The sequence below is a fragment of the Odocoileus virginianus genome, chromosome 4, assembly GCF_023699985.2.
Source record: "Odocoileus virginianus isolate 20LAN1187 ecotype Illinois chromosome 4, Ovbor_1.2, whole genome shotgun sequence".
Classification (NCBI taxonomy): Eukaryota; Metazoa; Chordata; class Mammalia; order Artiodactyla; family Cervidae; genus Odocoileus; species Odocoileus virginianus.
Window position 1 is genome coordinate 14,537,521 of NC_069677.1, and position 27,269 is coordinate 14,564,789.

Consider the following 27,269-nt stretch of genomic DNA (forward strand, 5'->3'; position numbering starts at 1 on the left):
AGCGAGGTCCTACTGTATAGCGGGGGAAGCTATACATCCTGTAATAAGCAATCATGGAAAAGAATATGAAAAAGAATATATATGTGTAACTGAGCCACCTTGCTGTAAAGCAGAAATTAACACAACATTGTAAATCAACTATACTTCAATTAAATGAAAAAAGAAAACCCTTTGCATATTCACAAAGGCACAGAATCCAGTTCCTAAGAAAGAGTCATTCCAAAACTGGTCATTCCACAGAGAGAGAAGAAGCCCAACCAAAAGTGCCCCTGGGCTTAAAACTGCACTTTCCCCCTCCCCCGCCCCCACTCCCTCTCTCACCCCAAGCAGAACAAACTGCCTAGAATCTGTAGCTAGGAGGATCATCCAAGGCACAGAGAGCGGAGCTGCAGAAGATGTCTTTGGCGTTCTCAGCTTTTAGCCCTACACACCTAGCTCTGGTAGAGATAGAAATGAGAGTCTGTCCTTCACAGTGGGGAGACTGAAGCTCTGAGAAGTGGGTGGCTTGCCCAGGATCACAGAGAAAGCCAACTCTCATTCCTAACCTTCACTCTGCGGCTGCTGTCACATTCCAGGCCAGGGACCACACGGGTGGAATTCAGCCTCCATTTTCGGGAAACGGGGTTTGTTACTTTTCCATTTACACGAAAAATGAAAAATAAATAACAGATGTTTGAACACATGTAACAGCTCTTCTTACTGGAACTTAAAAGTGCATTCTGACTGAGAAAATTAAATTAAAAAATCCACACAGCAAAAAAAGATGTTTTGAATGAAATACACTTTGTCTTTCCCTCTCTCTCTCTCACACACACGGACAATATCTCCTTGTTTCTTCTTCAGAGAGCAGCTGTGAAGGAAATTGGGGGAGGGAGATGAACATAACATCCCATCTTTGTGTTTCGTACAGAGCAAAGCTTTTAGACCAGCCTTCCTGAACTGTAGGGGGCGGGGCATGCCTTAAAATTAAACATCAGTGACCTGAGGAAGCTTATAAAATATCTGGGGAGAAGTCAGTCACCAAGACAAGGCATCTCAGAGTGTATGATTCTGCGTGTGGAAGCTGCTTTCATCTAGATAAAAAAGGTATGTACTGTGGTTTTAATTCTCATTTCAGCTAAAAATAATAACTAACATGATTGAGGGCCTTTGGCCAGTTGCTTTGCAGACTTGGTTTCATTTTTCCATAAACGACCTTACAAGGGGGATATTTTTAGTGCCATTTTTCAAATGAGGAAACTGAAGTTCAGATATCCTAAGCAACAGGCCTTAAGTAAGACCACCAACAAATGCCAGAGCTGGGGTGTCAACCTGAGAAGACTCACCTCAAAGTCTTCTGCTTGCATCAGGCAACCCCCTTGATACTATTATTAGATGATGAGGACTTATTCCTACACCAATAATACTGTACTAGATGAATTCTCAGGGAGTTATCCAGTGTGCATTTCAGTAAAATTGACCAAAAAGTGAGTTGGAATGTGCTGTGTGAATTGAAAATTCATTTAATATTAATATAATTAATTATTAAATAGTTAAATTAAATAGTATTAATATTAATAGAAAATGCGAAGCTTTTTATCTCCTGAAAAATTTTCTTCAGGCGATATGTTTTCTTATCGCCTTGTTTGCTATAGATTCAATAGCAAAATGGTTTTTAAGACCCATATACTTGGGGAAATGTATTTTATTTTGTCATGTGAAATCTAAAAGTCTCAGCCCTAATATTCTGAAGCTCCTTGAGACCAGATACTAGGTCCACACTGACATGCAGGTGTGTAGACTCTTGGGAAACCTGGTCTAAGTTCTGGCTTCACAGCTTATCAGGAAGTAACCTCACTGCGTTCACAGAGAATGTCAGTGCAGGACTCTTCCAGACTGGGTGTTGTAGAGATTCAGGTCCATGTAAAATACTGAAACCAGGGCTTCTCCCTGGAGAAGCTCAAGGAGTGTAAGTAGTAATGCACAGAGTCAATCCTGGCCCAGGGTGGATGCACCACAACTTTAGTAGAATTCTTTTTTAATTATTTAATATCCAGTTAAGATAATATTTAAGTTATATCTATTTTTAAAAGCATTTGAACTCTCTTCATTAGGACAATCTTTCCATTAGTGTTAGAAGAAGATGCAAAAGTAAGTCATACATATCCAAGTTCATAGATACAGATTAATAATGTGATTTACCCTCAGAAGTTGCTCAATAAGCATTGGATGAATTAGAATGCAAGGGGCACTGGGAAAAAATGATGGATATTATCAACTCTTTCTCTTACAAGAAGTTTAATCATAGGACAAAAACTACTGCAATAAAGAGGCATCTTTGGAAGAGATACAGGCAGGGATAATTAGTTATGCTCTGAAACCCTGCAGAGCACATTTCAGCTCACTACAGAACATTTTGTAACAAGATATTTGTCAGGAGCTGACTTTTGGTCGAACTGTCATGTGGTGAAATGAGATTCATCAGGTATTAGAGGTAGGTGTTTACTGAAGCCACTGGAGGTGGTCACAGAAGGCAGCAAAGTTCAGGATTGTGGCAGAATGGAAAGCCGGAGATGGGGCCTGAGCCCCGGCCTTCTGCCCCTCTGGGCCTTAGCTTCCCCATCGGTACACCTGAGGGGAGGGATTGGATAAATGACCTCTAAGTTTCTGCCCAGTTTGGGGGCTGTGGAGAATGTGCATAATGTGATGCCATCCTTGAGCTTAAAACTCCTGGGCAGGGCACCGAGCCTGGAGCTGACTAGGGGCCAAGAGTAGAACTTCAGTGGTTCTAAAAACAGCTTGGGAAGGAATGCAAATTTTTGTGGGTTTAGGCTGGATTTGGCAAATCCATCACCCCCGCCAAAGGTTAAAAAACAGATGTTGTTTACCTGGTGGCAGGGGCTGATGGGAAACGGAGCCTAAGAGACTAAGGAAAGTAGCCCCCCCTGTTCAAGGCGGGGACTCTGGGACCGTCCCTCCTTCCCTCAACCTCACATCAACTTTTACTCATTATGTAACTGTTCTTTTGAAAAACACGCAACAAAACCTCCAGAAGAAGAGCTATTGATTATTAAAGGTTATTTGGAGATTTAGAGATTCTTAAGAAAGTGGTTATAATTATCCCAGTTATGACACATTCTTATAAAAACTCAAATCTGAGAACATCTTGCTTGCCTCGATTCAGGCCTCTTCATCGCAGGGAGAAAGGCAAAGAGCTGGAAATAGCTCTCGTGCAGCTACAGGCAGGGAGTCACAAGGAAGAGACAGACTGAGAGCAAGTCAGCGAAAGAAGCTGGGAGCAACCCAGGCTTCGACCCTGCCAGCAGCACTGTAGCCCCCACCCCTGCCCACTGTGCACCCCCCACAGAACAGCTTCCGCACCCGAGGGCTCTGGGCTCACATCAGCTACTGGTCCTTCTCTGCTTAAATGCATAGCGTGTACAAAAAGTAGCCTCATATTAAGGAAGAAAGGAAGGGAAGGAGAAAGGAAAGAAGGAAGGAAGGAAGAGAAATTCAGGAAAGAGAATAATTTGCTTCTGCATTTCATAATAGCATTTATTGAGTGTTTGTGTCAGATACTGCTCTAAATGCTGTCTATATTTTCTCATTTAATTCCCTTAGAAGTTCACAAGGTTGGTATGATTATTATTTCCACTTAATAGTCAAGGAAATTAAAGCATCCATTGGACACAGTTATACTTAGTATGTGAAGAGTCAGAATTCAAACCCAGTCAGGGTGATCCTGGAGTCCCCAAGGTTCCCAGGCCTACTCCTGGACTAGTAAACAGCCAGCAAGTGGAGGGTAGGGTGAGGATGTGGAGTCAGGGGAGGCATTTCTTTGATGAACCTCATAGGGCACTAAATGCAGGTTTTGTTTTCGATTAGTTTTTTTTTCTCATGGTTCACTTGAGGGCTTCACTCTCTCCCAATCCCCGCCAGCCCCCCTCCTCCACACACACACACACACACACACACACACTGTTTCTGTTCATTCAACAAGTGCACACACACACACACACACACACACACACACACACATTGCTTCTGTTCATTCAACAAGCATCTACTGTGCCTGGCACTGGGAGGTTCTGTGGGAGAGTCCAGGGAGAATTAAACGAATTAAACATGATGCCCTTCCTTGAAAAATATGTAATTAGCTGTGTGGGGTCAGCAGGGAAGCTGGCCAAATAAGTCCAACCAGCTGTAATGCCAGGCAGATTGTGTTCTAACAGAGGCACAGAAGGTTCTAGTGAGGCTCACAGAGGAGGAAGACCTCCCAGCCACACCGATGAGTGCGGCGGCCCCGGAGGATGAGGGGCTCAGGTGGGCTGAGTGGGAAGCTGCCCATGCAGAGACCGACCAGCCCAGGTGTGTTTCTCCAAGGACTCCGCGCCCTCAGAGGCTCTGAACGCCTCCAGCTGCTTTGTTCTCCCCTCTCCAGGTCCGTCTCCAGACACCCAGCCCAAAGATGGTGCCAGCGCTGCTGCTGCTCCCTGCCCTGGCTGGCCTCTTCGGAGCAGCTGAGGGACAAGCCTTCCATCTCGGGAAATGTCCCAGTCCTCCGGTGCAAGAGAATTTTGACGTGAATAAGGTGCAGTAAAAGAATAAATTCCTGCTTGTTTTGCTGTCTCCTGTTTGAATAGGCATCCTACCAGGTTTTGTTTTATTTTCCTGCTCTAATGGCCGCAGCAAGCCTTGGGGTGGGTACTTATCTTCCAAAGAGTTCCCAAAAGCAGACTTTGAGACAAGAACTGGGGAGCAGAGAGGTTTGGGGAGATGATCCCAGGAAGCCTGAGTGGGCTTGTGTGGAAACAGAGGAGGCAGGCAAGCAGTAAAGGGTGAGCTCACGAGCAGGTGACTCTGTGCACAACAGGGATCACTCCTGCTGGGGATCCTCTGAGGAAATGCAAAGAATGTGCCTCAGATTGTCCCATGGATAGATGCAAGCAGGCAGTGGGAGCTCCCATGACACTGGACAAGTCTCTCGCAGAGAAGGAGACCCAGGGGCTTGAGGTGGAAGCTGGCAGTGTGTGTGGGAATTGCTTGCCAGGATGGAGGTGAGCCCCGAGGTGGGCTGAGAGGACAGTGGGTCACAGCAGATGCTGAAGAACTGCTATCCTCACTCTACAGGGGAAGGAGCTGAAAGCCAGGGAGCTTGCCACCCACTCAGGTCACACAGCCAGTAAATGCAGGGTAGGATTCAAAACTAGGCTTCCCGGGAGTGCAGGATCCCATGGGTGACTTGAACAGGCCCAGGATAGGATAGCACTTCCCCCAGGGGCCTTCTTGTCACCTGAGCTAAAAAGATATCAATAAAATCAACTCCACCATATATGGTAAGGATTGTCTCATCATCTTATTCGTGTGTCTTTTGAACACAGAACTTTTCAATATTAATGAAGTCCAAATTATCTTTTCATTGTCTGCTTGTGCTTCTGGTGGCATATCTTAAAAAAAAAAGGTTGCCTAGCCTATGTTTATAAAGATTTACTCCTATATTTTCTTATAAGGGATTTATAGTTGTAGTTCTTACATACAAGTCTTTGATTCATTTTAAGTTACATTTTATACATCAGTGATATAGAAAGGAAACTTCCTTCTTTGGCATGAGGATATACAGCTGTTCCAGACTGTTTATTGAGAAGACTACTCTTTCCCCACTGAATAGTCTTGATACAATTGTTGAAAATCAATTGACCATATGTGTAAGAATTTATTTTTGGACTCACACTTCTATTCTATTGATTTATATGTCTGTCCTTATTCTAGCACTATATAGTCTTGATTACTGTAGCTTTGTAGTAAGTTTTGAAGTCAGAACATATAAGTTCTTTGACTTTGTTCTTGTGGCTATTCTGAGTCCTTTGTATTTCAACATAAATGTTGGGATCAGTTTGTAAATTTCTGCAAAGAAGCTAGTTGGAATTTTGATAGAGACTATATTATTAAATCTATGGTCAATTTGAAGAGTATTGCCATCTTAACAAGTTTAAGTCTTCCTATCCATGAACATAGGATGTCTTTTCATTTATTTAGGTCTTCTGTATTTCCGCAGTCTTTTGTAGTTTTCAGAGTGTGTTTTATGCTTCTTTGGTTAAATTTTTTTCATAAGAATTTTATTCTTTTGATGCTATTATAAGTGGAAATTTCCTAAATTAATTTGCAGATTTGTGATTGTAAGTATAGAAATACTTTTTATTTCTAGATATTAATTATTTTATCCTTTACCTTACTGAGTCCACTTGTTAGTTCAATATTTGTGTGCGTGTGTGTGTATTCCTTAGAGTCTTCTATATAAAAAACCCTGTCATCTGAAAATGGAGATAGTTTTACTTCTTCCTTTTCATAATTATTTCTAAACATTGCATTCTCCTTATATAGATAGAGAAATGAAGACTCTTCACAAAAATAATATGAGATCATGAGGGAACATGACATGAAGAGCAATCTTCCACCTCTGAGTTTCTTCCTTTCTGGAAAATTAAGCTTCCTTGTTTTAAATTGTGGACCATTAAAGTCACCTTAACAGTAATGGAACTATTTTAAATGCACTGTATAAAATGAAGATTATTTTGGAGGATGCCTATGAAACCAATTGACCTTTAGCTTATTCTTTGATGCTTTAAATGCATGTTAAGTTCAGTGATTTTAATTGAAAGATGTCCTTTAACAAATGAGAGGAAAATTTATGTCATAAATGTGGACATACATTTTAACAAAGAGCCAGGTGACCGAAGCAATACTGCCACCTATTTGCAGTATGCTTTCATTTCAAATTCTGATTGCATCTCCTTAATTTTGCTTTGTTTTGCTGAGTAATACATTTTAAAATTTCTAAAATAATTTCAATTAATATTTTGACTAGGTAATATATAAACCGGGTTCAAAATTCTAAAGGAGCAAAAGAAGATACAGTGAAAACTTTCTCTTCTACCCCTGTAACCCAGCCTCAGTTCTCCCCAGTGGCAACCAGTAAAAACAGTTTATGGTGTATCTTTTTAGAGATAATGTGTAGGTATATTAAAAAGCACATATATAATTGCAGTAGGAAGAATGTTGTCCATGTCCTATTCCCCAGAATCTACAAATTATTTTTCCCAATTAGAAAAAGGGATTTTGAAGTTGTGATTAAAGTTATGGAGCTTGAGATGGCAAGGGTATCCTAGATTATCAGTTGGGTGAAGGAGTCTTTTGGGCTTAGAAAAGAAAACAGCAGTCTCAAAGGCCTCTTGCTGAATCATCTAACTTTGGAGAAAACAAAGCCCTGATGCTCCAGGCCGGTTGCATCTGTCTGGGACTTATCAACCCCTGTCCAGAAACCTTCCACCCCCACACCTGCCCAGAAGATTTATCACCCCCTGCCCAACTACAAATGTCATCTCAACAAAAGAATACTCAAAATATCCCACCTGATTAACGTTTCCCTTATCGCTTCCACAAACCTCCCTATAAATATGAAGCCTCCCGATCCCTCTCGGCGCTCAGCCTGGTCGTTAGGCCGATTGTCGCCCCTCCTTGCCTGAATAAAGGTAACCTACTTCTGTCGAGGTCGTCTTTCCTTTTCTGCCTTGCCCGAACTATACCTTACAGTGGGTCTAATCTAATCATTACAAGCAGAGAACATTTCCCAGCTGTGGGCAGGGAGGTATGATGATGGAAGACTCAGAGAGATGCAGTTTGAGAAGGAGTTGATCTGTTTTTGCTGGCTCTGAAGATGGAGGAAGGGATTCACAAATCAAGAAATGCAAATGGCATCTAGGTCTTGGAAAGGGTAAGAAGACAGATTCTCCTCTAGAGCCTCTAGAAAAGAATGTAGCCCTGCCGGCACTTTGATTTTAACCCAGTGAGATCCTTGTCAGACTTCAGATGTACAAAACTATGAGACCATAAATTTGTGATGTTTTAAGCTTGTGGTAATTTGTTACATTAGCAATAGAAAACCGATATAACCTTTTCTCCCAGTTTTACATAAAAGGTAGCTTAATATATATACACTATTTTGCACCTGGCTCTTTTTCCATTAAGTGTATCTTGGAGATAATTGCCTGTTGTTGTTTTAAAAGAGTGTATAACATTCCATTGTATGGATATGTCATCATTTAGTTAACCCTACTAATGCTCACTTAAGCCACTTCCTGTCTTTTAATATTACAAAGAGAACTGCAATGAATGACCTTAGACAAACATCATTTCTTATTTTCAGGAGGATACCTTTCCATAAGTGAAATTGCTGGGCCAGAGTAAATGTAGTTTTAGTTTTGCTTGATGTTACCAAGTTGCCCTCACGAAGGTTGTAGACTGAAACAGTTTCTATGCCGGGGAATGTGTGGAAGCAGGGTGTGACTGTCTCCCTTCACCCTCACCCACATGTTTGCTCAGTTCCTTTAAAGCTGATTCTGCAGTGAAGTTAGGGTCTGAGAGAAGCCCCCAGGGGAAAAATTATATAGGTCTTCTAAATCCTAATCTCATGCCAAAAGCCTCTGTGACCAATTCGTCGTGTGGGGTCATATGAGGAGAATTCAATCGATTCTGGAGTCCCAGCTTCCCACAGTAAACATATCTGACTTTGCACATAATTCAAAGATACCTTGTAAAATCATAAAATATTTGAGATGACATCTTACATCATCTAAACCAATCCCTTCCTTTTACAGAGTTTAGAATTTCACATAGGTTTTGACTGAAGGGGACACCAAGAGCATAGCTAAATAAGAGCACTTTAGGAATGGACGGTGGCATTCAACCAATGCCCACACATCCGATTCACTTATTCCCATTGGAATCAATATCTTGCTCAGTGGCTTCTGGGAACAATGGGGCCCATTTTGCCTGGCTTCCCCAAGAAAGGGCTCTGCTCTGAAAGACAACAATGGGGAAGAGTTTTCAGGTCCCTAGAGAGCCACAGGGTTTGCTCTGCCTGTCATTGTCTCTGCAGTATCTTGGAAGATGGTATGAAATTGAGAAGATCCCAGTGAGCTTTGAGAAGGGAAGTTGCATCCAAGCCAACTACTCACTAAAGGAAAATGGAAACGTCAAAGTGATAAACAAGGAGCTGAGGTGAGTGGTTGTGGTTTCCAAAGCATTGTACGTCCTGGAGACAGCCTTGCAGACTTGTCCTGGGGTGACTGGTGCCCTTGCCTTCTAGTGTGAGAGGATGGGGACATCGCTGGGTCTTGGCTGCCTGCTCACAACAGGTCCTGAAAGGACAGCTTTTGGCAGGCAGGATGGTAGGGACTACAAGTCACTCATTCTTTTCCATGGCCACTTGCTGAGCATCTTATTGTGTCCCAGACCCTATAAGAGACCCTGGGGACTTAATGGTAACCCAAACTGCAAGATTCCTGCTCTCACTCCAAAATAGACCTTCTAGAAGCAAAAGAAAGCAGGGACTTTCTTGTCTGATCTCCAGTACCAAGAGAAAAGCCCTTTCTATATCACCTGCTGATTCAGGGCATCTAGCTTAGCTTGAATCTTGCCAGAAACTGGGAGCTCATCAATATCCATGACAGTTTATTCCATCTTCAGACAGTTTTAACTGTTAGACAACTCCTTTTCTTATTAAGCAAGAGTGAAATGCATACACAGTCACATTCTAGGTTTAGTGAACAGGAGAGCCTATAGAGATGTACTTTTCTATCACTGAGGGCTTCTTCACTGATCCTAAAATTCATATTTTAAAAGCAAATATAAACTTAAAAAGAAACCCAGTAAGAACTGCTACCCACCCACCATCAACAAACATGACAGTAACAATAAACAATAGTAACTAATATATATTTTTTTTCCATTTATTTTCATTAGTTGGAGGCTAATCACCTTACAACATTGCAGTGGTTTTTGTCATACATTGAAATGAATTAGCCAATAGTAACTAATATTAATTAAGCATTTCCTATGTGCAAGGCACTGTTCTGTATGCATATATATGTGTGTGCACAAGTGCATGTATTTATGTATATGTAAATGAGCATAGTTATTCATTTAATCCCCACAGCAACCTGAGGTAGGTACTATTATTAAATCCATTCTTATGGATGAGGAAACTGAGATACAGAGAGGTAAAGTAATTTGCCCAAGAGTCACACAGCTTATAAGTGACAAAGCTGAGATTTAAGAGATTCAAAACCCAGGAGAAAGGACTACCCTGGTGGCCCAGTGGTTAAGACTCCACACTTCCAATGCAGGGGGTGAGGGTTCGATCCCTGGTCAGGGAACTAAGATGCCACATGGCATGGCCAAAAAATAAAAATTAAAAAATAAATTAAAAAATTTTAAAGTAAAGTAAAACCAGGGAGAAGTGAAATGGAGAAGAAACCAGAAGACAAATGAAAGAAGCTGGACATGAAGGATTGCCATTCCTGTTTCCTAAGTTGTCTAAGAACTGTGTTCAACTCCAAGAAAACAAGTACCAGTCAGACTGGAAGTTACACAGGCTCAGAAAGGCTTCCCATGGCCATCCTATTACCCATTAAGCTTCCTGTGAGCCACAACACAGTGGCTGATTCTCTGACCCCGCATAAACCAAAACAATAATGGAAGAGTCTTGAATAAAGAAAAGTCAGACTCATTTCAGACCTCTTGATATGACTGAGACCCAAAGAGGGGGGAAATTTGCAGATCTCCAGACTTCATGTTTTACATGATTTTTAGTAATCTAGTCAGTCTTTATGTTTTCCTTTGGACCCTTGTCATTTTTAAAGAAGTGAATATTCATTTTATGTCAGGTTGTTTCATTTGCTTGTAAATTTTTCCTTTTTCCTCTGTCACACTTTGGAGTCCAAGAGCAAGAAACAGCCTTGTAGGCCACTACATATACTCTGAAAAACAGGTTGAAGTGCCAGGGTCTCACATATCATCCAGTCCTTGGCCATTGCAATTGTTGATCCTTATAACCCTAGAACTGTCTTCCTCTGCTCAGTCCAGAGACAGCAATAAAGCAAAGGGGAGGGAATGGAACCAGGACCCAGCCTACCTTCAAAAATCTCCTACCCAGAAATTGCACTGTTGGCCACCATGATTGTTGGTGTCACAAATCTTACCTTTCATTGATTTTTGGCTTTTAACTAGTTCAGGTTTTTTTTGTTTGTTTGTTGTTTTCTGTTTTTGACTCATTGCAGAGCTGATGGAACTGTGAATCAAATTGAAGGTGAAGCCACCCAGGAGAACATCACAGAGCCTGCCAAGCTGGGAGTTAAGTTTTTCTGGTGTAAGTATACACTTCTCTCAGGAGGTTTCAGGGACAGGAGCTCGACAAACTGAAGGCTAGAGCCCTGGGTCAGAGCAGTCCTGTCACCTCTGAGCATCACCTATACTGATTCAATGCATAATTACCTGTGGACCACCTCCTACCTGCCATATGCTGGGCTAGGCCCTGGAAATGCAAAGATGAACAAGACAGAGCTGGCCAATGTCCCTGTGAAGCTTACATGTCAGTGTGGATACTGACAAGAACCCAGGTGATTTATTATAAAACTACAGGAAGTAAGCCAATGGAGGAAGCACAGATTGAAGCCCGTTGGGCATGAGCAGTAGGAGACTCAAGCCAGTCTTCTTTCCCAGAGGGAACTAACAACTGAAAAAGTAGTCATTATTAGAAAAACAGTTAACATGTAAGAAAGTTTAAAAGCAAGAGATGGTAAGAGTGAAGGTAAGTTGGAGTCCCGGCTCTGTTTGCCACTTTTTGGCCAAAATTGTTGGGGTTTCATTTGTTTCCCCTCCCAGTTGGACAATGGGTTTTCCTTGGTGTTGGGAGGTGGAGTTACCGAATAATATCCTCTGAACTTAGAAGGAACTTTGAGACTGGAAAAGAAAATAGGCAACTCCATAAAGAATGATTTTGTTTATTATGGGTAACTTACATCCAGGCAGAATCATGTAGATGACCATCAGAGGCATTCCCAGCTGCACTGCATTCTGCCAAAAGGGGGACAGGGATGCTTAATGGGGCCATAGCTAAAAATAGAATCTGACTACTAAAGGAAGCATGTCCACACTGACAGAAACTGAGGGATTTGCTTCCCCCCACCCTCACCCCAGGGGTTTCATGACCATTAACAACCTGTGTCAGCAAAAGACATTCTTTCAGTTTTCATATCAAAAATCAGATAAAGACCGTAGGGAGCTTATTTGGCTTGGGTGCTTTCCTTGTGAGTAAGCTAAAGCTCAGTAGGGCAAAAAAGGGGAGGGGTAAGACTGCAGGCCTAAGATGGAGCTGACAAATGGAGCCAGTGCCACTGAGCCACACACTTGGCTTGGCTGTGGAGGTCAGGTTCACAGAGGAAATTGATGGATTCAAATGGAGAAAGTAAACCCTCCATCTCTCTTCTTAAAGACCCTTTTAATATGGAACTTTCAACACTACTCAGATGTCAATCAGTGAACCTCCATAGACCCTTTGCGAGGAGGAATTTGTAACCTGTTACCACCTTATTCGGGCTTCCCCAGGGGCTCAATGGTGAAAAACTCACCTGCTAATGCAGGAGATGAAGGAGATGCGGGTTCTACCCTTGGCTTTGGAAGATCCTCTGGAGCAGGAAATGGCAACTCACTCCAGTATTCTTGCTTGGGAAATCACATGGACAGAGGAGCCTGGTGGGCTACAGTCCATGGGGTCACAGAGAGTCAGACATGACCGAGTGACTAGACAACAGCCATCACCTGACTCACCATATTCTTAAGAATAGTGGGGGGGGAAAAAAATTAAAAAAAAAAAAGAATAGTGGGATTTTCAAAGTTCACACAAGAAGAAAAACAAACCAACATTAGCCCCTACCTCCTCCTGTAGGTGGATTATAGAGGAAGCTGGATGGTACAAACCTGGAAAGCCTGGGGCCCCTGATCTTACCTTCTTAACTCCACTCACTAAGTAATGGCTCCATGGGCACCTGTGCTCAGTTCACCTGTCAGTCCAGGGGATCTGGCCAAACCTCCAGATACCTCCAAACCTCCAGCACCTTCCAGGTACTAACCTGCGGTCAGGGATTGGGGATCCAGAATGATGGCTCTGAGCTCTGGCTGCACATTGGAATTACTGGGAAGCTTTCACAAGTCCCAACAAGCTCCAGTTCAGCCTTTGGGAGTTGGGGTGGGGAGAGATGGGCCTGGTGTTTTTCAGAGGTCCCATATGATTCCCACATGAAGCCAAAATTAAGACCCACTGATGCAGAAGAGCTAGAATCCCAGAGCCTGGCTTCCAGGACCCTGGAGATGAAGGTTTCTCTTGCCCTGGTCCCTCCTAATACTGCCTTCCTCTGGTTCTCAGTCATGCCATCAGCTCCATACTGGGTCCTGGCCACCGACTATGAGAACTACGCCCTCGTGTACTCCTGTACCACAATCATCTGGCTTTTTCACATGGATCATGTTTGGATCTTGGGAAGAAACCCTTATCTCCCTCCAGAAACAGTGACCTATCTCAAAGATATCCTGACCTCTAATAACATTGAAGTTGAGAAAATGACGATCACAGATCAGGTGAACTGTCCCGAGTACATGTAACCAGGCTCTAAAGGGAGCTGCATTCACTCCATGTTCCTTCTCTTGCTTTGCTTTCCCCTATACCAACGCTCATAAAGACAAACCAAACCACCAGAGCAAACTATCACACCTACCAGAAGGGAAACGTGGCAGCAGAAGCTAATGGAGAAGAACCCAAGGCAAGCTGGCCCAAACATTTAGCCATGCACCATTCTGTTACCTTGCGAGTCTGATAATAAACTTGCTGCTGACCTGCTGTGCTCACAGTAGATTCTAAACTGGACTAATTATTGTGGGGTTTTAATTAGAAGCTTATGTTTGGAAATCCTCAAGCAGTGATGTTGAAAAAAAAAAGAAGCCCTGAACAGTTTAAATGTAACAATCCTTTTTCTAGAAAGAGAAAGCTGATGGCAAAGGCACATTTCAAGTGACCCGAATCCAGGCGCCCCCATCCTGCAATAGGCAGTCCTTAATGGGGGGAATTCTATGGAATTTTTGAGTCTCTGACAGGCAGTTTCCTGGAAACCTTTGCTCTCAGGAGGTCTTCAGAACCAGGTGAAGAATGGGACCATTTTGAGTCTGTGCAATGAAGAGAATCTGTGAGGTAGAAGCTATGGGAATTTTTTAAGAAAATAATTTTTTTGTCTTTTATTCAGCTGATATTTACTGGGACTCAAGAGCATTCCAGGCATTGAGAAATAGAATCCATTTCCTCTCACAGAAGCTCACAGACTAGCGAGGGAGACTGACAAGTAGGGATGTGGATTTTAATCCAAGCTGAGGGGTGCAAAGGCAGAGGCATGTGGAGGGAGCCGGGGAAGCTCCGAGAAGATCTGAACACCTGCCAGACACAGGCACTTACGAGGTGGTACAGTCACACCTTGGGGCATTCCAGCTTCAAGGAGTCAGGAAGCACCTGGAGCTTGCTGCTGATTTTTTTTTTTTTTTTTTTACATTTTGACTCTTAAAATCAGAACAGCCTCAAAATGATCACCCTGCGATTACTCTTATGTCACATAAAAGTTGTAATCCATTAATGTTTGGGAAATGAATAGAAAATGAAGCCATTTGATTAGATTTTTGCATTTTCAGCACATATATAAAATATTCATTTCCTGGAGCATTTGAGACTCTTCACTGCTTTATATTAAAGGTTATAAAAATTCCAAGAAACTTAATATGTATCATTTTCATTTTACTAAATAAACATGACCTCAAATTGTAGCTTGCAGTTCAAAATTCCTAAAGGCTGAAACTCACTAGACAAAGAGGTGAGCAGGAAGCGTTAGGTATTAAAGAAAAGCCTCTTCCCACATCTCAGCCTTCTGCTGCTTCCTGTGCCTTATGTCACTGCCCACCCCAGTGGAGGGCGCCTGGCTTGTCTTCTACAGTTCTTCCCAGAGTGTTAAGCTGATTGTCTAGCTCCTACCTCACGGTACAAGATAAGTTATGATTGTGTTAATAGCTCTTAACGGCTGTCTAATAGCATCTAAAACAACAAAACGTGACTACATTTTGCACCTGTTACAGTGTCTTGCCCAATACATAGGCTCACAATTCTTGTGTGAATGAATTACTGAGTAAGTCGATAGATTGGTGGACTTCAGGTGTTTGGGAAAGGATAAGGAAACTAAGAAGCAAGTATCAGGGGTCATTGAATCTGAGAAAATGGGAGGAATTCATCATGGGGGCATCATGGCGTAAAACAACAAAAATTTCAGAAGAGAAAGCAAGAGAAGTGGGAATTAAACAGCAAAATAGAGACAGTAGCAACCCACCATGTGCCCATAAATAAATGACCCCCACATACCCATCATCAGTGCCAATAGTCATCAACATTTCACCAATCTTGCTTCAGCTATCACCTATCCACCTCTGGCGTTTTTCCAAATAGTGTTTTGAAGCAAATACTAAATAGCACATCCTGTTATTTTTCCTGCTAACTACTTAAGTATAAATCTCTAGCAAGTATAGGCACTTTTTAAACCAAAAAAAAAAAAAGAAAAGAAAAGCAAGGTTATGTTTTCATCCTGAAAGTACTCAGAGAATGTAATTTAATTTATGTAATATAAACATTATTTTATATTTTCCATATGAAAGGAGAGATATATGTACAGAGGTGTTCATCATACTTTTACTCGTAGCAGCCCCCAAACTAAAAGGAGCTAAAGTAAAATGAAAACTAACAGCAGAGGAATGAGGGGAAGATCCCCTGGAGGAGGACAAGTCAACCTACTCCAGTATTCTTGCCTGGAGAATCCCACGGACAGAGAAGCCTGGTGGGCTCAGTCCATAGGGTCGCAAAGAGTCAGACACGACTGAAGCGACTTAGCATGCATGTGGAGGAGTGAGATCATAAATTATGGAAGAGCCACCTGATGTAATGTGATATACTCCGTAAATTTGTAGTTATGAAGATAAAGGTCACATAAGAGCTGGTGCCTGCCCGTCACACTCACTACTGATGGGGGTAGGGAGGATGAAGGGGGAGCAGGGAGGAAGAATAGGGGTCCCTGCATGTGGCCTTGCTTCCTGCAGAGAGAGAGTCTGGAACATGTGCTGTGCTGACCCAGCCACATCCAATAGGACCAAGGTGTGTCCACCTGAGCTAATGACTGCCAATCCACAAGCTAAACAGAAACTTCTGATGGCCTATCTGGATGGAAAAGATAAATTAGGCCAATCTAATCAGAATTTGACTTTAAGAGATCTAGAGAAAGGATAATTGAAAACTCTGTAAGTAATAACTCTGTAAGGTCGTGTAGTTTGGGGTGGCCATTTTTGTCGATGCACAATTGAAGTTATAGTGCAGAAGAGAAACGCAAAGATAAGCTCATACCCCACCTAAGGCCTCTGACAGCAGCTTCAGTAGCTGACGGCTGTGTCCCAGCTCTAATTCCTGTGCAACTTAGCTGTCTTAGGTTTCTGTCCTTGGATTTCTTTAAGATTAGGTTCATACATACACCTACCTACATACACACACACACACCTTTTTTTTTCTTTTGAGCTAATTTAACTTGACTGAGTAATGTTCTTTGCAACCTAAAATAGCCCTAAGACAAAAGTGTTCACTTTTTGAGTGAAAAAAGGCAGCAGTATTGTACTTAAGTTATACTTGTAGTTACATAAAATGATGGCATGCAATCAAGGACTGAAAGTGAACAAAGAAATGAAGGCAATTAATGTCTTAGAATAGTGGAATTACAGAGTGATTTGTTTTCCTTTTTTATTTTTGCTGCTGGTATTTGTCCTGTAGGCCTTAAAACTTTAGACCCCAAAAAACTTTCTTTTAGTTCAGCCTGACTCTCTGGCAAGTTGAGTTTCAAATGCCAAAGAAATAGAAATTTAGAAAATATTTGTTTTCACAGTTGTCTAATTGTTGTATTATTTTATTGAAAAGTTGCCCCCAACACAATCATTTTTTTATGTTTCTTTTTTTTTTCATTTATTTTTATTAGTTGGAGGCTAATTACTTTACACTATTGTAGTGGTTTTTGCCATACATTGACATGAATCAACCATGGCTTTACATGTGTTCCCCATCTTGATCCCCCCTCCCACCTACACAATCACTTTTATCTTAATAATTATGAGAAACTATTAACATTTTGAATATTTGTTAAATATGGTTAACTTTTATGCTAAAATCAAATATAAGATGAAAATAGGTTCATCAAATGTAGGTCTTCCAGCAGAATAAGACAATCTGAACTACGTTTTTGGGAGAGCTGAGAGCCAGTGTAATGGAAAGCATGTTGGGAACTCGGATGGGATCCAGGGCTCTAGTCCTGGCTTCAGAGGACTTAGCCAGCATCCCTCTCCCCTCCAGGCCTGTCTCCTCACATGCGTGTCATTAAAAGAACTGAACTACATGATGCACCTCTAAAGACTCTTCCAGGTCAAACATTTATAGTTCTGTACATTATAGTTTTGTTCAGTTCAGTTCAGTTCAGTCGCTCAGTCGCATCTGACTCTTTGCGACCCCATGAACCGCAGCACGCCAGGCCTCCCTGTCCATCACCAACTCCCGGAGTCCACCCAAACCCATGTTCAGTAAGTTGGTGATGCCATCCAACCATCTCATCCTCTGTCGTCCCCTTCTCCTCCTGCCCTCAATCTTTCCCAGCATCATGGTCTTTTCCAATGAGTCAGCTCTTCGCATCAGGTGGCCCAAGTATTAGAGTTTCAGCTTCAACATCAGTCCTTCCAATGAACAGCCAGGACTGATCTCCTTTAGGACGGACTGGTTTGATCTCCTTGCAGTCCAAGGGACTCTCAAGAGTCTTTTCTAACACCACAGTTCAAAAGCATCAATTCTTCTGTGCTCAGCTTTCTTTATAGTCCAACTCTCACATCCATACATGACCACTGGAAAAACCATAGCCTTGACTAGACGGACCTTTGTTGACAAAGTAATGTCTCTGCTTTTTAATATGCTGCCTAGGTTGGTCATAACTTTCCTTCCAAGGAGTAAGCGTCTTTTAATTTCATGGCTGCAATCACCATCTGCAGTGATTTTGGAGCCCCCCAAAATAAGGTCAGCCACTGTTTCCCCATCTATTTCCCATGAAGTGATGGGAACAGATGCCATGATCTTAGTTTTGTGAATATTGAGCTTTAAGCCAACTTTTTTGCTCTCCTCTTTCACTTTCATCAAGAGGCTCTTTAGTTCTTCTTCACTTTCTGCCATAAGGGTGGTGTCATCTGCATATCTGAGGTTATTGATATTTCTCCCAGCCATCTTGATTCCAGCTTGTGCTTCCTCCAGCCCAGCATTTCTCATGATGTACTCTGCATGTAAGTTAAATAAGCAGGGTGACAACATACAGCCTTGACGTACTCCTTTTTTTATTTGCAACCAGTCTGTTGCTCCATGTCCAGTTCTAACTGTTAATAAAGTAAATTCTTCTAAGAAGGGAGGAATACCTGTAGCTTTATACAGAAAAGACACCATAAATTTAAAAGACCAATGCTTTGAATCGTTTTGTCTCCTCATCCTTATCAATGTACACACACATACAAACTCACACTTTACTGTTTTTCTTTTCTTTTTTTTTAACTTTACTGTTTTTCAATCAGTACATGTATCTTTTTTCCTACTCTACAGTATTTGGATGAATATTTTACTTCCATAACATGTTACGTTCTGTAAATGCATTGGGAGTATTATATTTAATTCTCCTGAATTTTCCTAGGCTGCTAATTCCAATGTAAAAATGCCAACCTTAAGTCTTCAGCCTCTTCAGAGACCCAGGGGAGCAATAGTTTATTGAATTATAAAGTGACTCTTCCATAACAAAATTCAAAGAGGGCTTGGGACAAGCACTGTCAGGAGCTGAAGTTTGATAAGCACAGTCAAGTATTCAGACCTTTATCCCAATCCCTTCACTCAAGCGTGCTGAAGCCCTAATGATGCCTCTGGATACCTGCAGAGGTGTAGGTGCCCACTTCTGTTTATTTCAGTGCCCCTTGATTTTTTTTTTCCAGAGGGAAGGTATTGTTGCCTTACAATGTTGTGTTAGTTTCTGCTGCACAACAAAGTGAATCATCTAAATGTATACATATATCCTCTCCCTCTTGGTCCTCCCCCCCACCCCCATCCCACCGATTGAGTCATCACAGAGCATGAACCTGAGCTCCCTGCACTATATAACAGGTTCCTTGATTAACACACCCTCCTGGCCTATCTCCATCCTCCTGGAGGTCCCTCAATTCAAGCTTTCCTATCTCTCCTCCCTTTGTTGCTTCTCAAGCACCCAGTCTACTGGCTCTCAACTAATGCAGGCCAATTTCCTGAGAGAATACATACTTTCCTTAGGAAGACATCCCAGAATAGGGAGAGTGTGGGCTCAAGAGGGAAAATTTTACAAAAATTTCCCCAAGCAATTCAAAATTGCTTCATGCCTCGGTAGAGAACTCTTTCCTTGTTAGAACTATTTACCTCTCCCTTTGTCTCCCATCCCAATCCTTTTCATGCATATCCTTCCCCTTACTGAAATCTGCTGCTGTCAAAATCGTTATTTAACCACCAGGTGTACATCAGTACTTTTGCACAGCAGTTTGACAATATCTAGCAAAGTTGAGAATGACACAAACTTTGACCTAGTGATTCTATTCTCTGGTAAATATCCTAGAAATATTCCTGTATATGAGCACAAATATTCATTGTGTCACTGCCTGAAGGACTGAGAATCCAGAGACAACCTAAATGTCCATCAGCAGAAGAAATGATCTTAAAATCATGGTACACATGTACATACACACACACATACACACACGCACACATAAAAGGAATACTATGTAACAGTTAAAGTGAACTATAGCTACATGTGTCAACATACATAATTTATAAAATATGTGTTTACATATATATATAATTTAAAATATGCAGAGGGAGGCAGAGGATAAAAGCAAATGGCAATAGGCAGAAGGATATGGTATGATACCATATATAAAGTGGCTTATTATTTCAGATTACAAACATATGCAATAAAAGCATAAGGAAATTCAAGAATATTAGACACCACATTCAAGGTTACTTCCAGAGCGTGAAGAGAAGAGGGTTGCAGTTGGGTTGCAACACAGGTAGCTTCCATTGCATTGGAATTGTATTATTTTCCTATTGCTGCTGTAACACATTACTGCAAACTTGATGGCCGAAAACAATAGAACTTTATTCTCTCACAGTTCTCAAAGCCAGAAGTTCAAAATGTGAAGGTGTGGGCAGTGCCATGCTCCCTTTACAGGCTCTAGAGGCAAATCTGTTCCTTACCTCTTCGCTCATCTGGTGGCTGACAGCATTTCCTTGGTTTGTGGTCACATCACTCCAATTTTCAAATCTCTTTCTGATCCATCTTCACAAGACCTCCTTGTGCAGACAAATGTGTGTTTGTGAATATCCCTATGCCTCTCTCTTATGAGTCTCTTGTCATGGCATTTACGGCCCATCTGGATAACCCATGATAATCACTCCCTCCATCTCAAGACCCTTAGCTTGAGCACACATGCAACGATCCATTTTTCCAAATTTAACATTTACAAGTTTCAGGGATTAGGACTTGATATCTTTGGGAGGGGTGCATTTTCTGCTATCACAGCAATGTTTTATTTCTTAAGCTGAATGGCAGGAGATAGCACACATAGGCCCATGGCTGGCTACCATGAGATACTGTTATCTGTGCATGTATCTTACATCAGACACTGACCATGACCATGAACCTCTCGAGGAAGGAGAGGTCTCCAGGAGGCTGAAGAGCAGTTGTAGTGGGAGTAACTCAGTGGGAAGCTTAGAAAACTAGGAGTCATGTTCTAAGAGTAGGGTGTATGCATTTGTCATTTCACAGGTCAATTCTGGCTAAGGTAAGATTCAGGGCATGACACCTATAAACTGGCTCCTCTTGTTTTTAGAATTTTTGTGAGTCTCTTTTAAGGTGTCAAATTAAAATGTTCAGAGAGTGAAACATTTTACTTCTCTAAAAGACTTTCAAGTCTTCTCCTGAAGAAGACTTTCAAGTCTTCCCTGAAGAAAATTTAGTCTTCAGGGACTCGAAGAGTAAAAAATAAACAAATCTCCCTCCAAAAAACCTTTCAAAAACTGAATGGATTGGATGCTAACCTCTAGCAGTAGAATTTCAGGCATTGAGGACAGGTCAGGGGAGAAAAATTCCAGTCATAATACATAGGCAGTCACCAGCTGCAGCTACTTTTAATCCTAGTCTTCCGTCTCCAACCCTTCCCAGGTCAAAAGAATTATCAGTGCTCTGTGACTCTGCTCTGTCCCCAGGAGGTGACAAATGGGTTCAGAAGCTCCCCTACCAGAATGGGCAGTACATGGAAAAGCAGATGGTCACTCCTTTGTCAGCACAGTTTGGCTGTGACTAAGCACATGTTCATTCTTTGTCTTCAGCCTGGTCAGAGTAGGACTGGTGAGGTCAGGGCCTGCACAGAGTCAGAGGACTCCCTGCATCCACCCTCCCCAAATGAGGGATTGTTTGGTGATGACCAAGACCAAACCTACTGGAGGATGCTATGAAAATCTGACATCTCTGCATTCTGCCTAAAGGCACTGTGTCAACAAAGTGTTCTGTGCATGGGAAACACACTACATGGGTCATTTTTGCACCTATGAATTATTAAGGTAAATAACCTCTCTACTTTGCCAGGCTTAGAAGCTGAGGTTGTTGGCGTGTCTTTTGACATTCATTTCTCAGCTCAGATGGCATCACAACAGCCATATACCTAAAGGTGATTGCCTTAGTTACCATCCATCCCATATGTTTTTTAAAATTTCTTTCTTACCACTTTTCACAATCTGCAATTATCTTGTTTACTTATTTACTTAAGTACTTATTATCTATTTGTCCCACTAAAATGTGATTTTTCTGGATTTCCCTGGCAATCCAGAGATTAAGACTCTACACTTCCAATAGAGGGGGTGTGGGTTCAATCCCTAGCCAGGGATACAGAATATCACATGCAGCGTGGTTCAGCCCCTGGGTCGGGAAGATCCCCTGAAGGAAGGCATGGCAACCCACTCCAGTATTCTTACCTGAAGAATCCCATGGACAGAGGAGTCTGGTGGGATGTTACAGTCCATAGGGTCACAAAGACACATGACTGAAGCGACTTAGCATACATACACACATGGTGCAGCCAAAAATAAACAGAAACAAAAAGAATGTAGGCTTTCTGAAGACAGGAACCTTGCTTTTTTGTATGTTCTTGTATCTTCAGAGCCTAGGATGATACCTGACACAGAATAAACATTCCAAGTAAATTTTTATTGAATGAATGAGGGAATGAGCAAATGAATAAATGCCCTAGGGCCCAGAAAGAATCAGTCGTGGAAAATGAAAGTAGAATCCAAATAAATATAAATATCCTATATTCCTGTGCATTGACATATTCAGCTAAGATTGCCTCCAATTTGCTGTTTCTGCTACATTTCTACGATTTACCACTAGAATATCATCCCCCTCATATGCATATTCATTCTCCAAATAGAGAAACTGATGCCCAGCAAAGTGAAAGAACTTGAACAGAACTACTGGCTAGTTACAGTGATGACTTGAATTTGAGCACTCATTTCTACCACAGAAGAAATTTACAGGATAATTTTTTTAACTTTTTCTGTTCCTTTTGCCACAAACAACAAAACACCTGCTGTGAGAAAAATATGGGGACAAAGTCAGTGTTACATTTGAGGAGACAGTAACTTCTCCGTATGGGGCTGTAGTCAAGGAGTAACTACTAGGCAGGGACTTTTGGCTAAGATTGGTGATCCTCTATGTTATTAGAGACGAGAGTAGGATGTCCTGCTTCCCAGGGCTACCAGACACATGAGATGTCAACAACAAGGAAGTTTTGGACTCAGACTCTGGTTATTTTTAGCATGAGGAATATGGTTTCATATGGCCAAGGGGCAACTCTACCAGGAAACAGAGAACCTACTGACTTCATGAGGCCTTCCCAGCATCTAGAGTCATCTGGACAAAGACAGGACAGGAAGCATGAAGAACAGAAGCTTTTAACACCCCCTCTTCCCACGGGCCTCTGAGGCCTCCTCTTGATTTGAGGGACAAATGCCGATTTCGTGTACTTAATGTGTTGATTGGGAAACCATAATTTCTTACTAAATGTGAATACTTTCTGTGTGTTCAGTTCTCCCTTTGCACTTTATAGAAGGGTTTCCCTGATGGCTCAACAGTAAAGAATCCGCCTGCAATGCAGGAAATGTGGGTTCAATCCCTGGGTCAGGAAGAGTCCCTAGAGAAGGAAATAGCAATGTTTCCACCCCAGTGTTCTTGCGTGGTAAATCCCACAGACAAAGGAGCTTGGCAGGCTACGTGGGGTCACCAGAGTCAAACACGATTTCATGACTAAACAACTGCAGCAACATTATAGAGAGTATACCTTACTCATTCATTCACTCCTTCTTACTTTTTACTCTGAGAATGTCATTCATTCTTAAACTTGTTTTGAATTATAATAGGAAAGTATGATTGCCATTGAAAGGAGAAAGAATTTTTTTCATTTCAAACAAATAAAAGCCCTGAGGTAACGTATCTTCTCATAAGTAAGTTCACTGCCAACCTACAGCAAAAGAATTACCCACAGTAAAGGGAGACTATGAACGCTAGTGATTTACAGAAGAATAGCCTAACTTATAGAATCTTTCTTAGCTCTCAAACAAACCTTACTATTTATTGATATTGGCTATCAATAATGTCTAGTATTGTAACAACCACTTCCATCACCATCTTGAAAAAGACAACTCCCTTTAAAGTCACAAAAAACAGCCAGCAGGTGGCTACCTGAGAGAAAATTTTCAATACAGAATGATGGTACCCTAAGTGTTAAACACAAACTGAAAAAAAAATTACAAAGCAATTTTAAATTAAGAAAAATTGTTATTTCAGCATAATAAAAGTTAACTATTCAGGAAGTAAAGAAACCTTGTGAAAACAGAATCCAAAGGACATTCCAGAAAACATGATTTTAGGCCACCAAATTCAATATGGTGAGCAAACAATGTGATAGTTTTCTGCCTGAGGGACAAAGACTGGTAACTCCTGCAATGTTTTCAGTTCTCTGCTCAGGGGACTGGTTTGACTCATTATTAGAATTATCCTTAAGAACGCCAACAGCTCACTTATTAGCTTTGACAGGAAGGCAGCTCTTCTTGTTCTTAGAATTACTGACTCCAAAGACAAATCTGATGTGTCAACGCTAAATAATCTCCCTCACACCTAGTCATTGGTTGGCCTTTCCCACTAGGTGATGAGGGCCTTAACGCAGGGATGCAGTCATTCTGTTTTGTTTCCCTCACTTCTAGTACAGAGGAGTGGAGTTAACATATGGACAGGTGTGAAGCCTGCCTCAAAAGTCAAATTCCCTTTAAATGATATGAGTGAACTTACAAAACAGAAAGAGACTCACAGACTTACGGTTGCTTCGGGGAAGGGAGAGTTGGGCAGTTTGGGGCTATCATGCACACGCTGCTATATTTAAAATGGATAACTAACAAGGACCTACTGTAGAGCACATAGAGCTCTGCTCGATGTTATGTGGCAGCCTGGATAGGAGGGGGGTTTGGGGGAGAATGGATACATGGACCTGTATGGCTGAGTCCCTTCACTGTTCACCTGAGAGTATCATAACATTGTTCCTCAGCTGTACCCCAATGCAAAATAAAAAGCTCAAAGTGTGGGGAAAAAAATAAATTCCCTTTAAAATATTTTAAAATTTTATTTGTTCTATTCTTTATACTTATCTTTTTGGCATTTGAAGGACTTTTTAAACTATTTTCACCAAAAGCACCTCAGACTTTAGCTTATAATAGATTTGCAGTGTTTATGAAGGATGATATTGTTAGTTCCCTTGGGGCTGTTATTTTTATTTTATTTACTATGAATCAAGATCTTCAAATTGCTAAATAATATTCTAGATTCTGAAATGCTACTTACAAGTACTACAAATTATAAAAACTAACTTGTACCAAGTATTATGGATGACTGAGAGCAAGTTCTTTCAAGTATTTACAATTAGAATCCACCCGCAGACAATGGTTTTCAGAGAGTCCATATAATCTCCATATCTCATCCGCAGCAATGTGTCCAGCTGCCTGCAGGGGTTCCATCCCCACCTCGCTGGGGCTTTGCTTCTCAGTCTCCAACAAGGGAAACTACCAACATTACCTATTTGAAGTGGGTTGTCTCAGAGTACACCGCTAACGTCTGTGGAAATCCAGCAATTCCATCAAGAAAAAGCAAAACAAAAATGTCAAACATTAGGACAAAAAAGCAAAGGATACCTCCACAGGTGCCAAGAGGGCAGTACTTTGGGTACACTGCTTTTAGGAGAATTGACATCCAGCCTGATTAAGTTGCTCACAGTCTAGAGAGGAAGATAAACAAGAAAATCAACCATTACAATGTAGGATTAAGAAGCCTCATAGGATTAGGAGCTGTAATCGAGGTGAGAATTGGGCACTAGAGAGCACCAAGCAGGGGCTCCCAACCCCAGTCTGAGGGGTCGGGGGAGGCTGCTCTCAGGAGAGAATCCCAATGTGCCTTTGGAAACACAAGCTGAAGGCAGCTAGAAATAGAAGGATGAAGAGGCAGAAGAAAGACTGTCACTAGAGAGAACTCAAAGAACTCAGTAGCATCTGGGGCCCAGGGTCTATGGAGGAGCAGTGGAATATGAAGCTAGGTAAGTGACCAAGGTCAGATCACCCACAGCCTTGTAAACCATGACAAGGAGTTCCAATGTCAATTTGAAGGTGGCGGGGAATGATTGAAGGATTCAAATCTAGGAAGTAATAGAACTTGTATTAGAAAAATAAAACCAGAATACCAACTTAATAAGCCACAATGAAAACAGTCCCTAAAGAGTAGATCAGAAGCTGGAGTCCTCTGGGAAGCTAGTGCTCTATCTTCAGCTGGCTACAGGGGATGCCAGAGTGTGATGAAGAAGTTGGTGAAATTCAGACAGCAGGCTAAGACCACTCCACTCATGATGCAGTCATATTGGATTAGGGTCCACCTTCACACATTCACCTCCCACCTCCCAGACACCTTCCTCCAGGGAAGGACACTGTTCTGAGCTGAGTGATGGGCCTGGCAGCAAAGGAAGATGGAGAGAGACAGGTGAGCATGAAAGTGGGAGCTTCTGTGGGGTGGCTGTTGCACTAATGTGTGTGATGTTGAGGGTCTGAACTAAGGCAGTGGGTATGAAAAGGACAAGGCAGATTTAGGATATATTTAGCAGGCAGAATCAGATGGACTTAGGGACCAACTGGATGTGGGAAGTGTTGGGAAGTAGGTGTCTAAGATAAATGGTCACCAGGAGGTGTAGAGTGAGAATCAAGGTGTGAAGGCATGTTTGTATGGGAAGATAACTAGACTCATGACCTGATTCCTGCTATCTTTTAAGGTTACCTCTGGCCATTGCTGAGCATAGATCCTTTTCACCTGCTTTTTCCTTTTTTCATCCTTTTCACTGAATCATTTGCAGTTTCCCAGAGGTGCCTACCCTTCAGATCTCAGTCCCTCTGTACACATATCTCCAGATGACATGATATGTTCCTCTTCTCCTGCTCTTTCTGGATGACTGCAACTTACCAGCTCACCAGTTCTGTCCAGCCAGCCTTCTCCAGCACTTCCCTTGCTTTCCTCCCTACCCAACTGTTATGAGTTGAATTGTGTCCCCCCAGGAGATACGCTGACAATTCTAACCCTCAGGACCTGAGCACATGACTTTATTTGAAAACAGGGTCTTTGCCTATTTAATCAAATTAAGATGAGGTTATTAGGGTACACCCTAATCGAATACAGCTGCTGTCCTTATAAGAAGAAGAAAATGCCACATGAAGACAGAAATACATGGGGGAGAACACCATGAGACAATGGAGGCAGAGATTAGAATGATGAAGTGGCCTAAGGAAAGCTAGGCTTGTTGCCCACCAACAGAAACTAGGAAGAGCCAAGGATGGATTCTGCCCAGAGTCTCAGAGGGCACATAGCCCTGCTGACACCTGGCCTTCAGATCTCTAGCCTCTAGAACTGTGAAGAATAAATTTTTGCTGTTTTAAGCTGCTTGGTGGTACTTTGTTACAGCAGCTACAGAAAACTAACATACCAACTATTACTTTATGCCCATATTTCCATACTTGTAAATGCTATATGTCTGTGCAGGCATTTACCATCTAGTCTGGTTCTTTAAACTATGAGCTTATCTTTAAAGATAAGAATTCTTACACATCTTCATATATACTGCACACTGAAACAATGAAGACTTAATAATGAATATTTCTT

At 41.8% G+C, this 27,269-nt stretch overlaps 1 protein-coding gene across 1 annotated transcript; it reads left to right on the plus strand.

Annotated features, from left to right (window-relative positions):
* Window positions 1-943: 943 nt before the first annotated feature.
* APOD (apolipoprotein D) lies at window positions 944-13,733 on the plus strand. The gene is made up of 5 exons (XM_020887859.2): window positions 944-1,086; window positions 4,421-4,570; window positions 8,915-9,036; window positions 11,097-11,185; window positions 13,241-13,733. The coding sequence occupies exons 2-5, from the start codon at window positions 4,448-4,450 to the stop codon at window positions 13,474-13,476; spliced, it is 570 nt and encodes a 189-aa protein (XP_020743518.1). The 5' UTR covers window positions 944-1,086; window positions 4,421-4,447; the 3' UTR covers window positions 13,477-13,733.
* The last annotated feature ends 13,536 nt before the right edge of the window (window positions 13,734-27,269 follow it).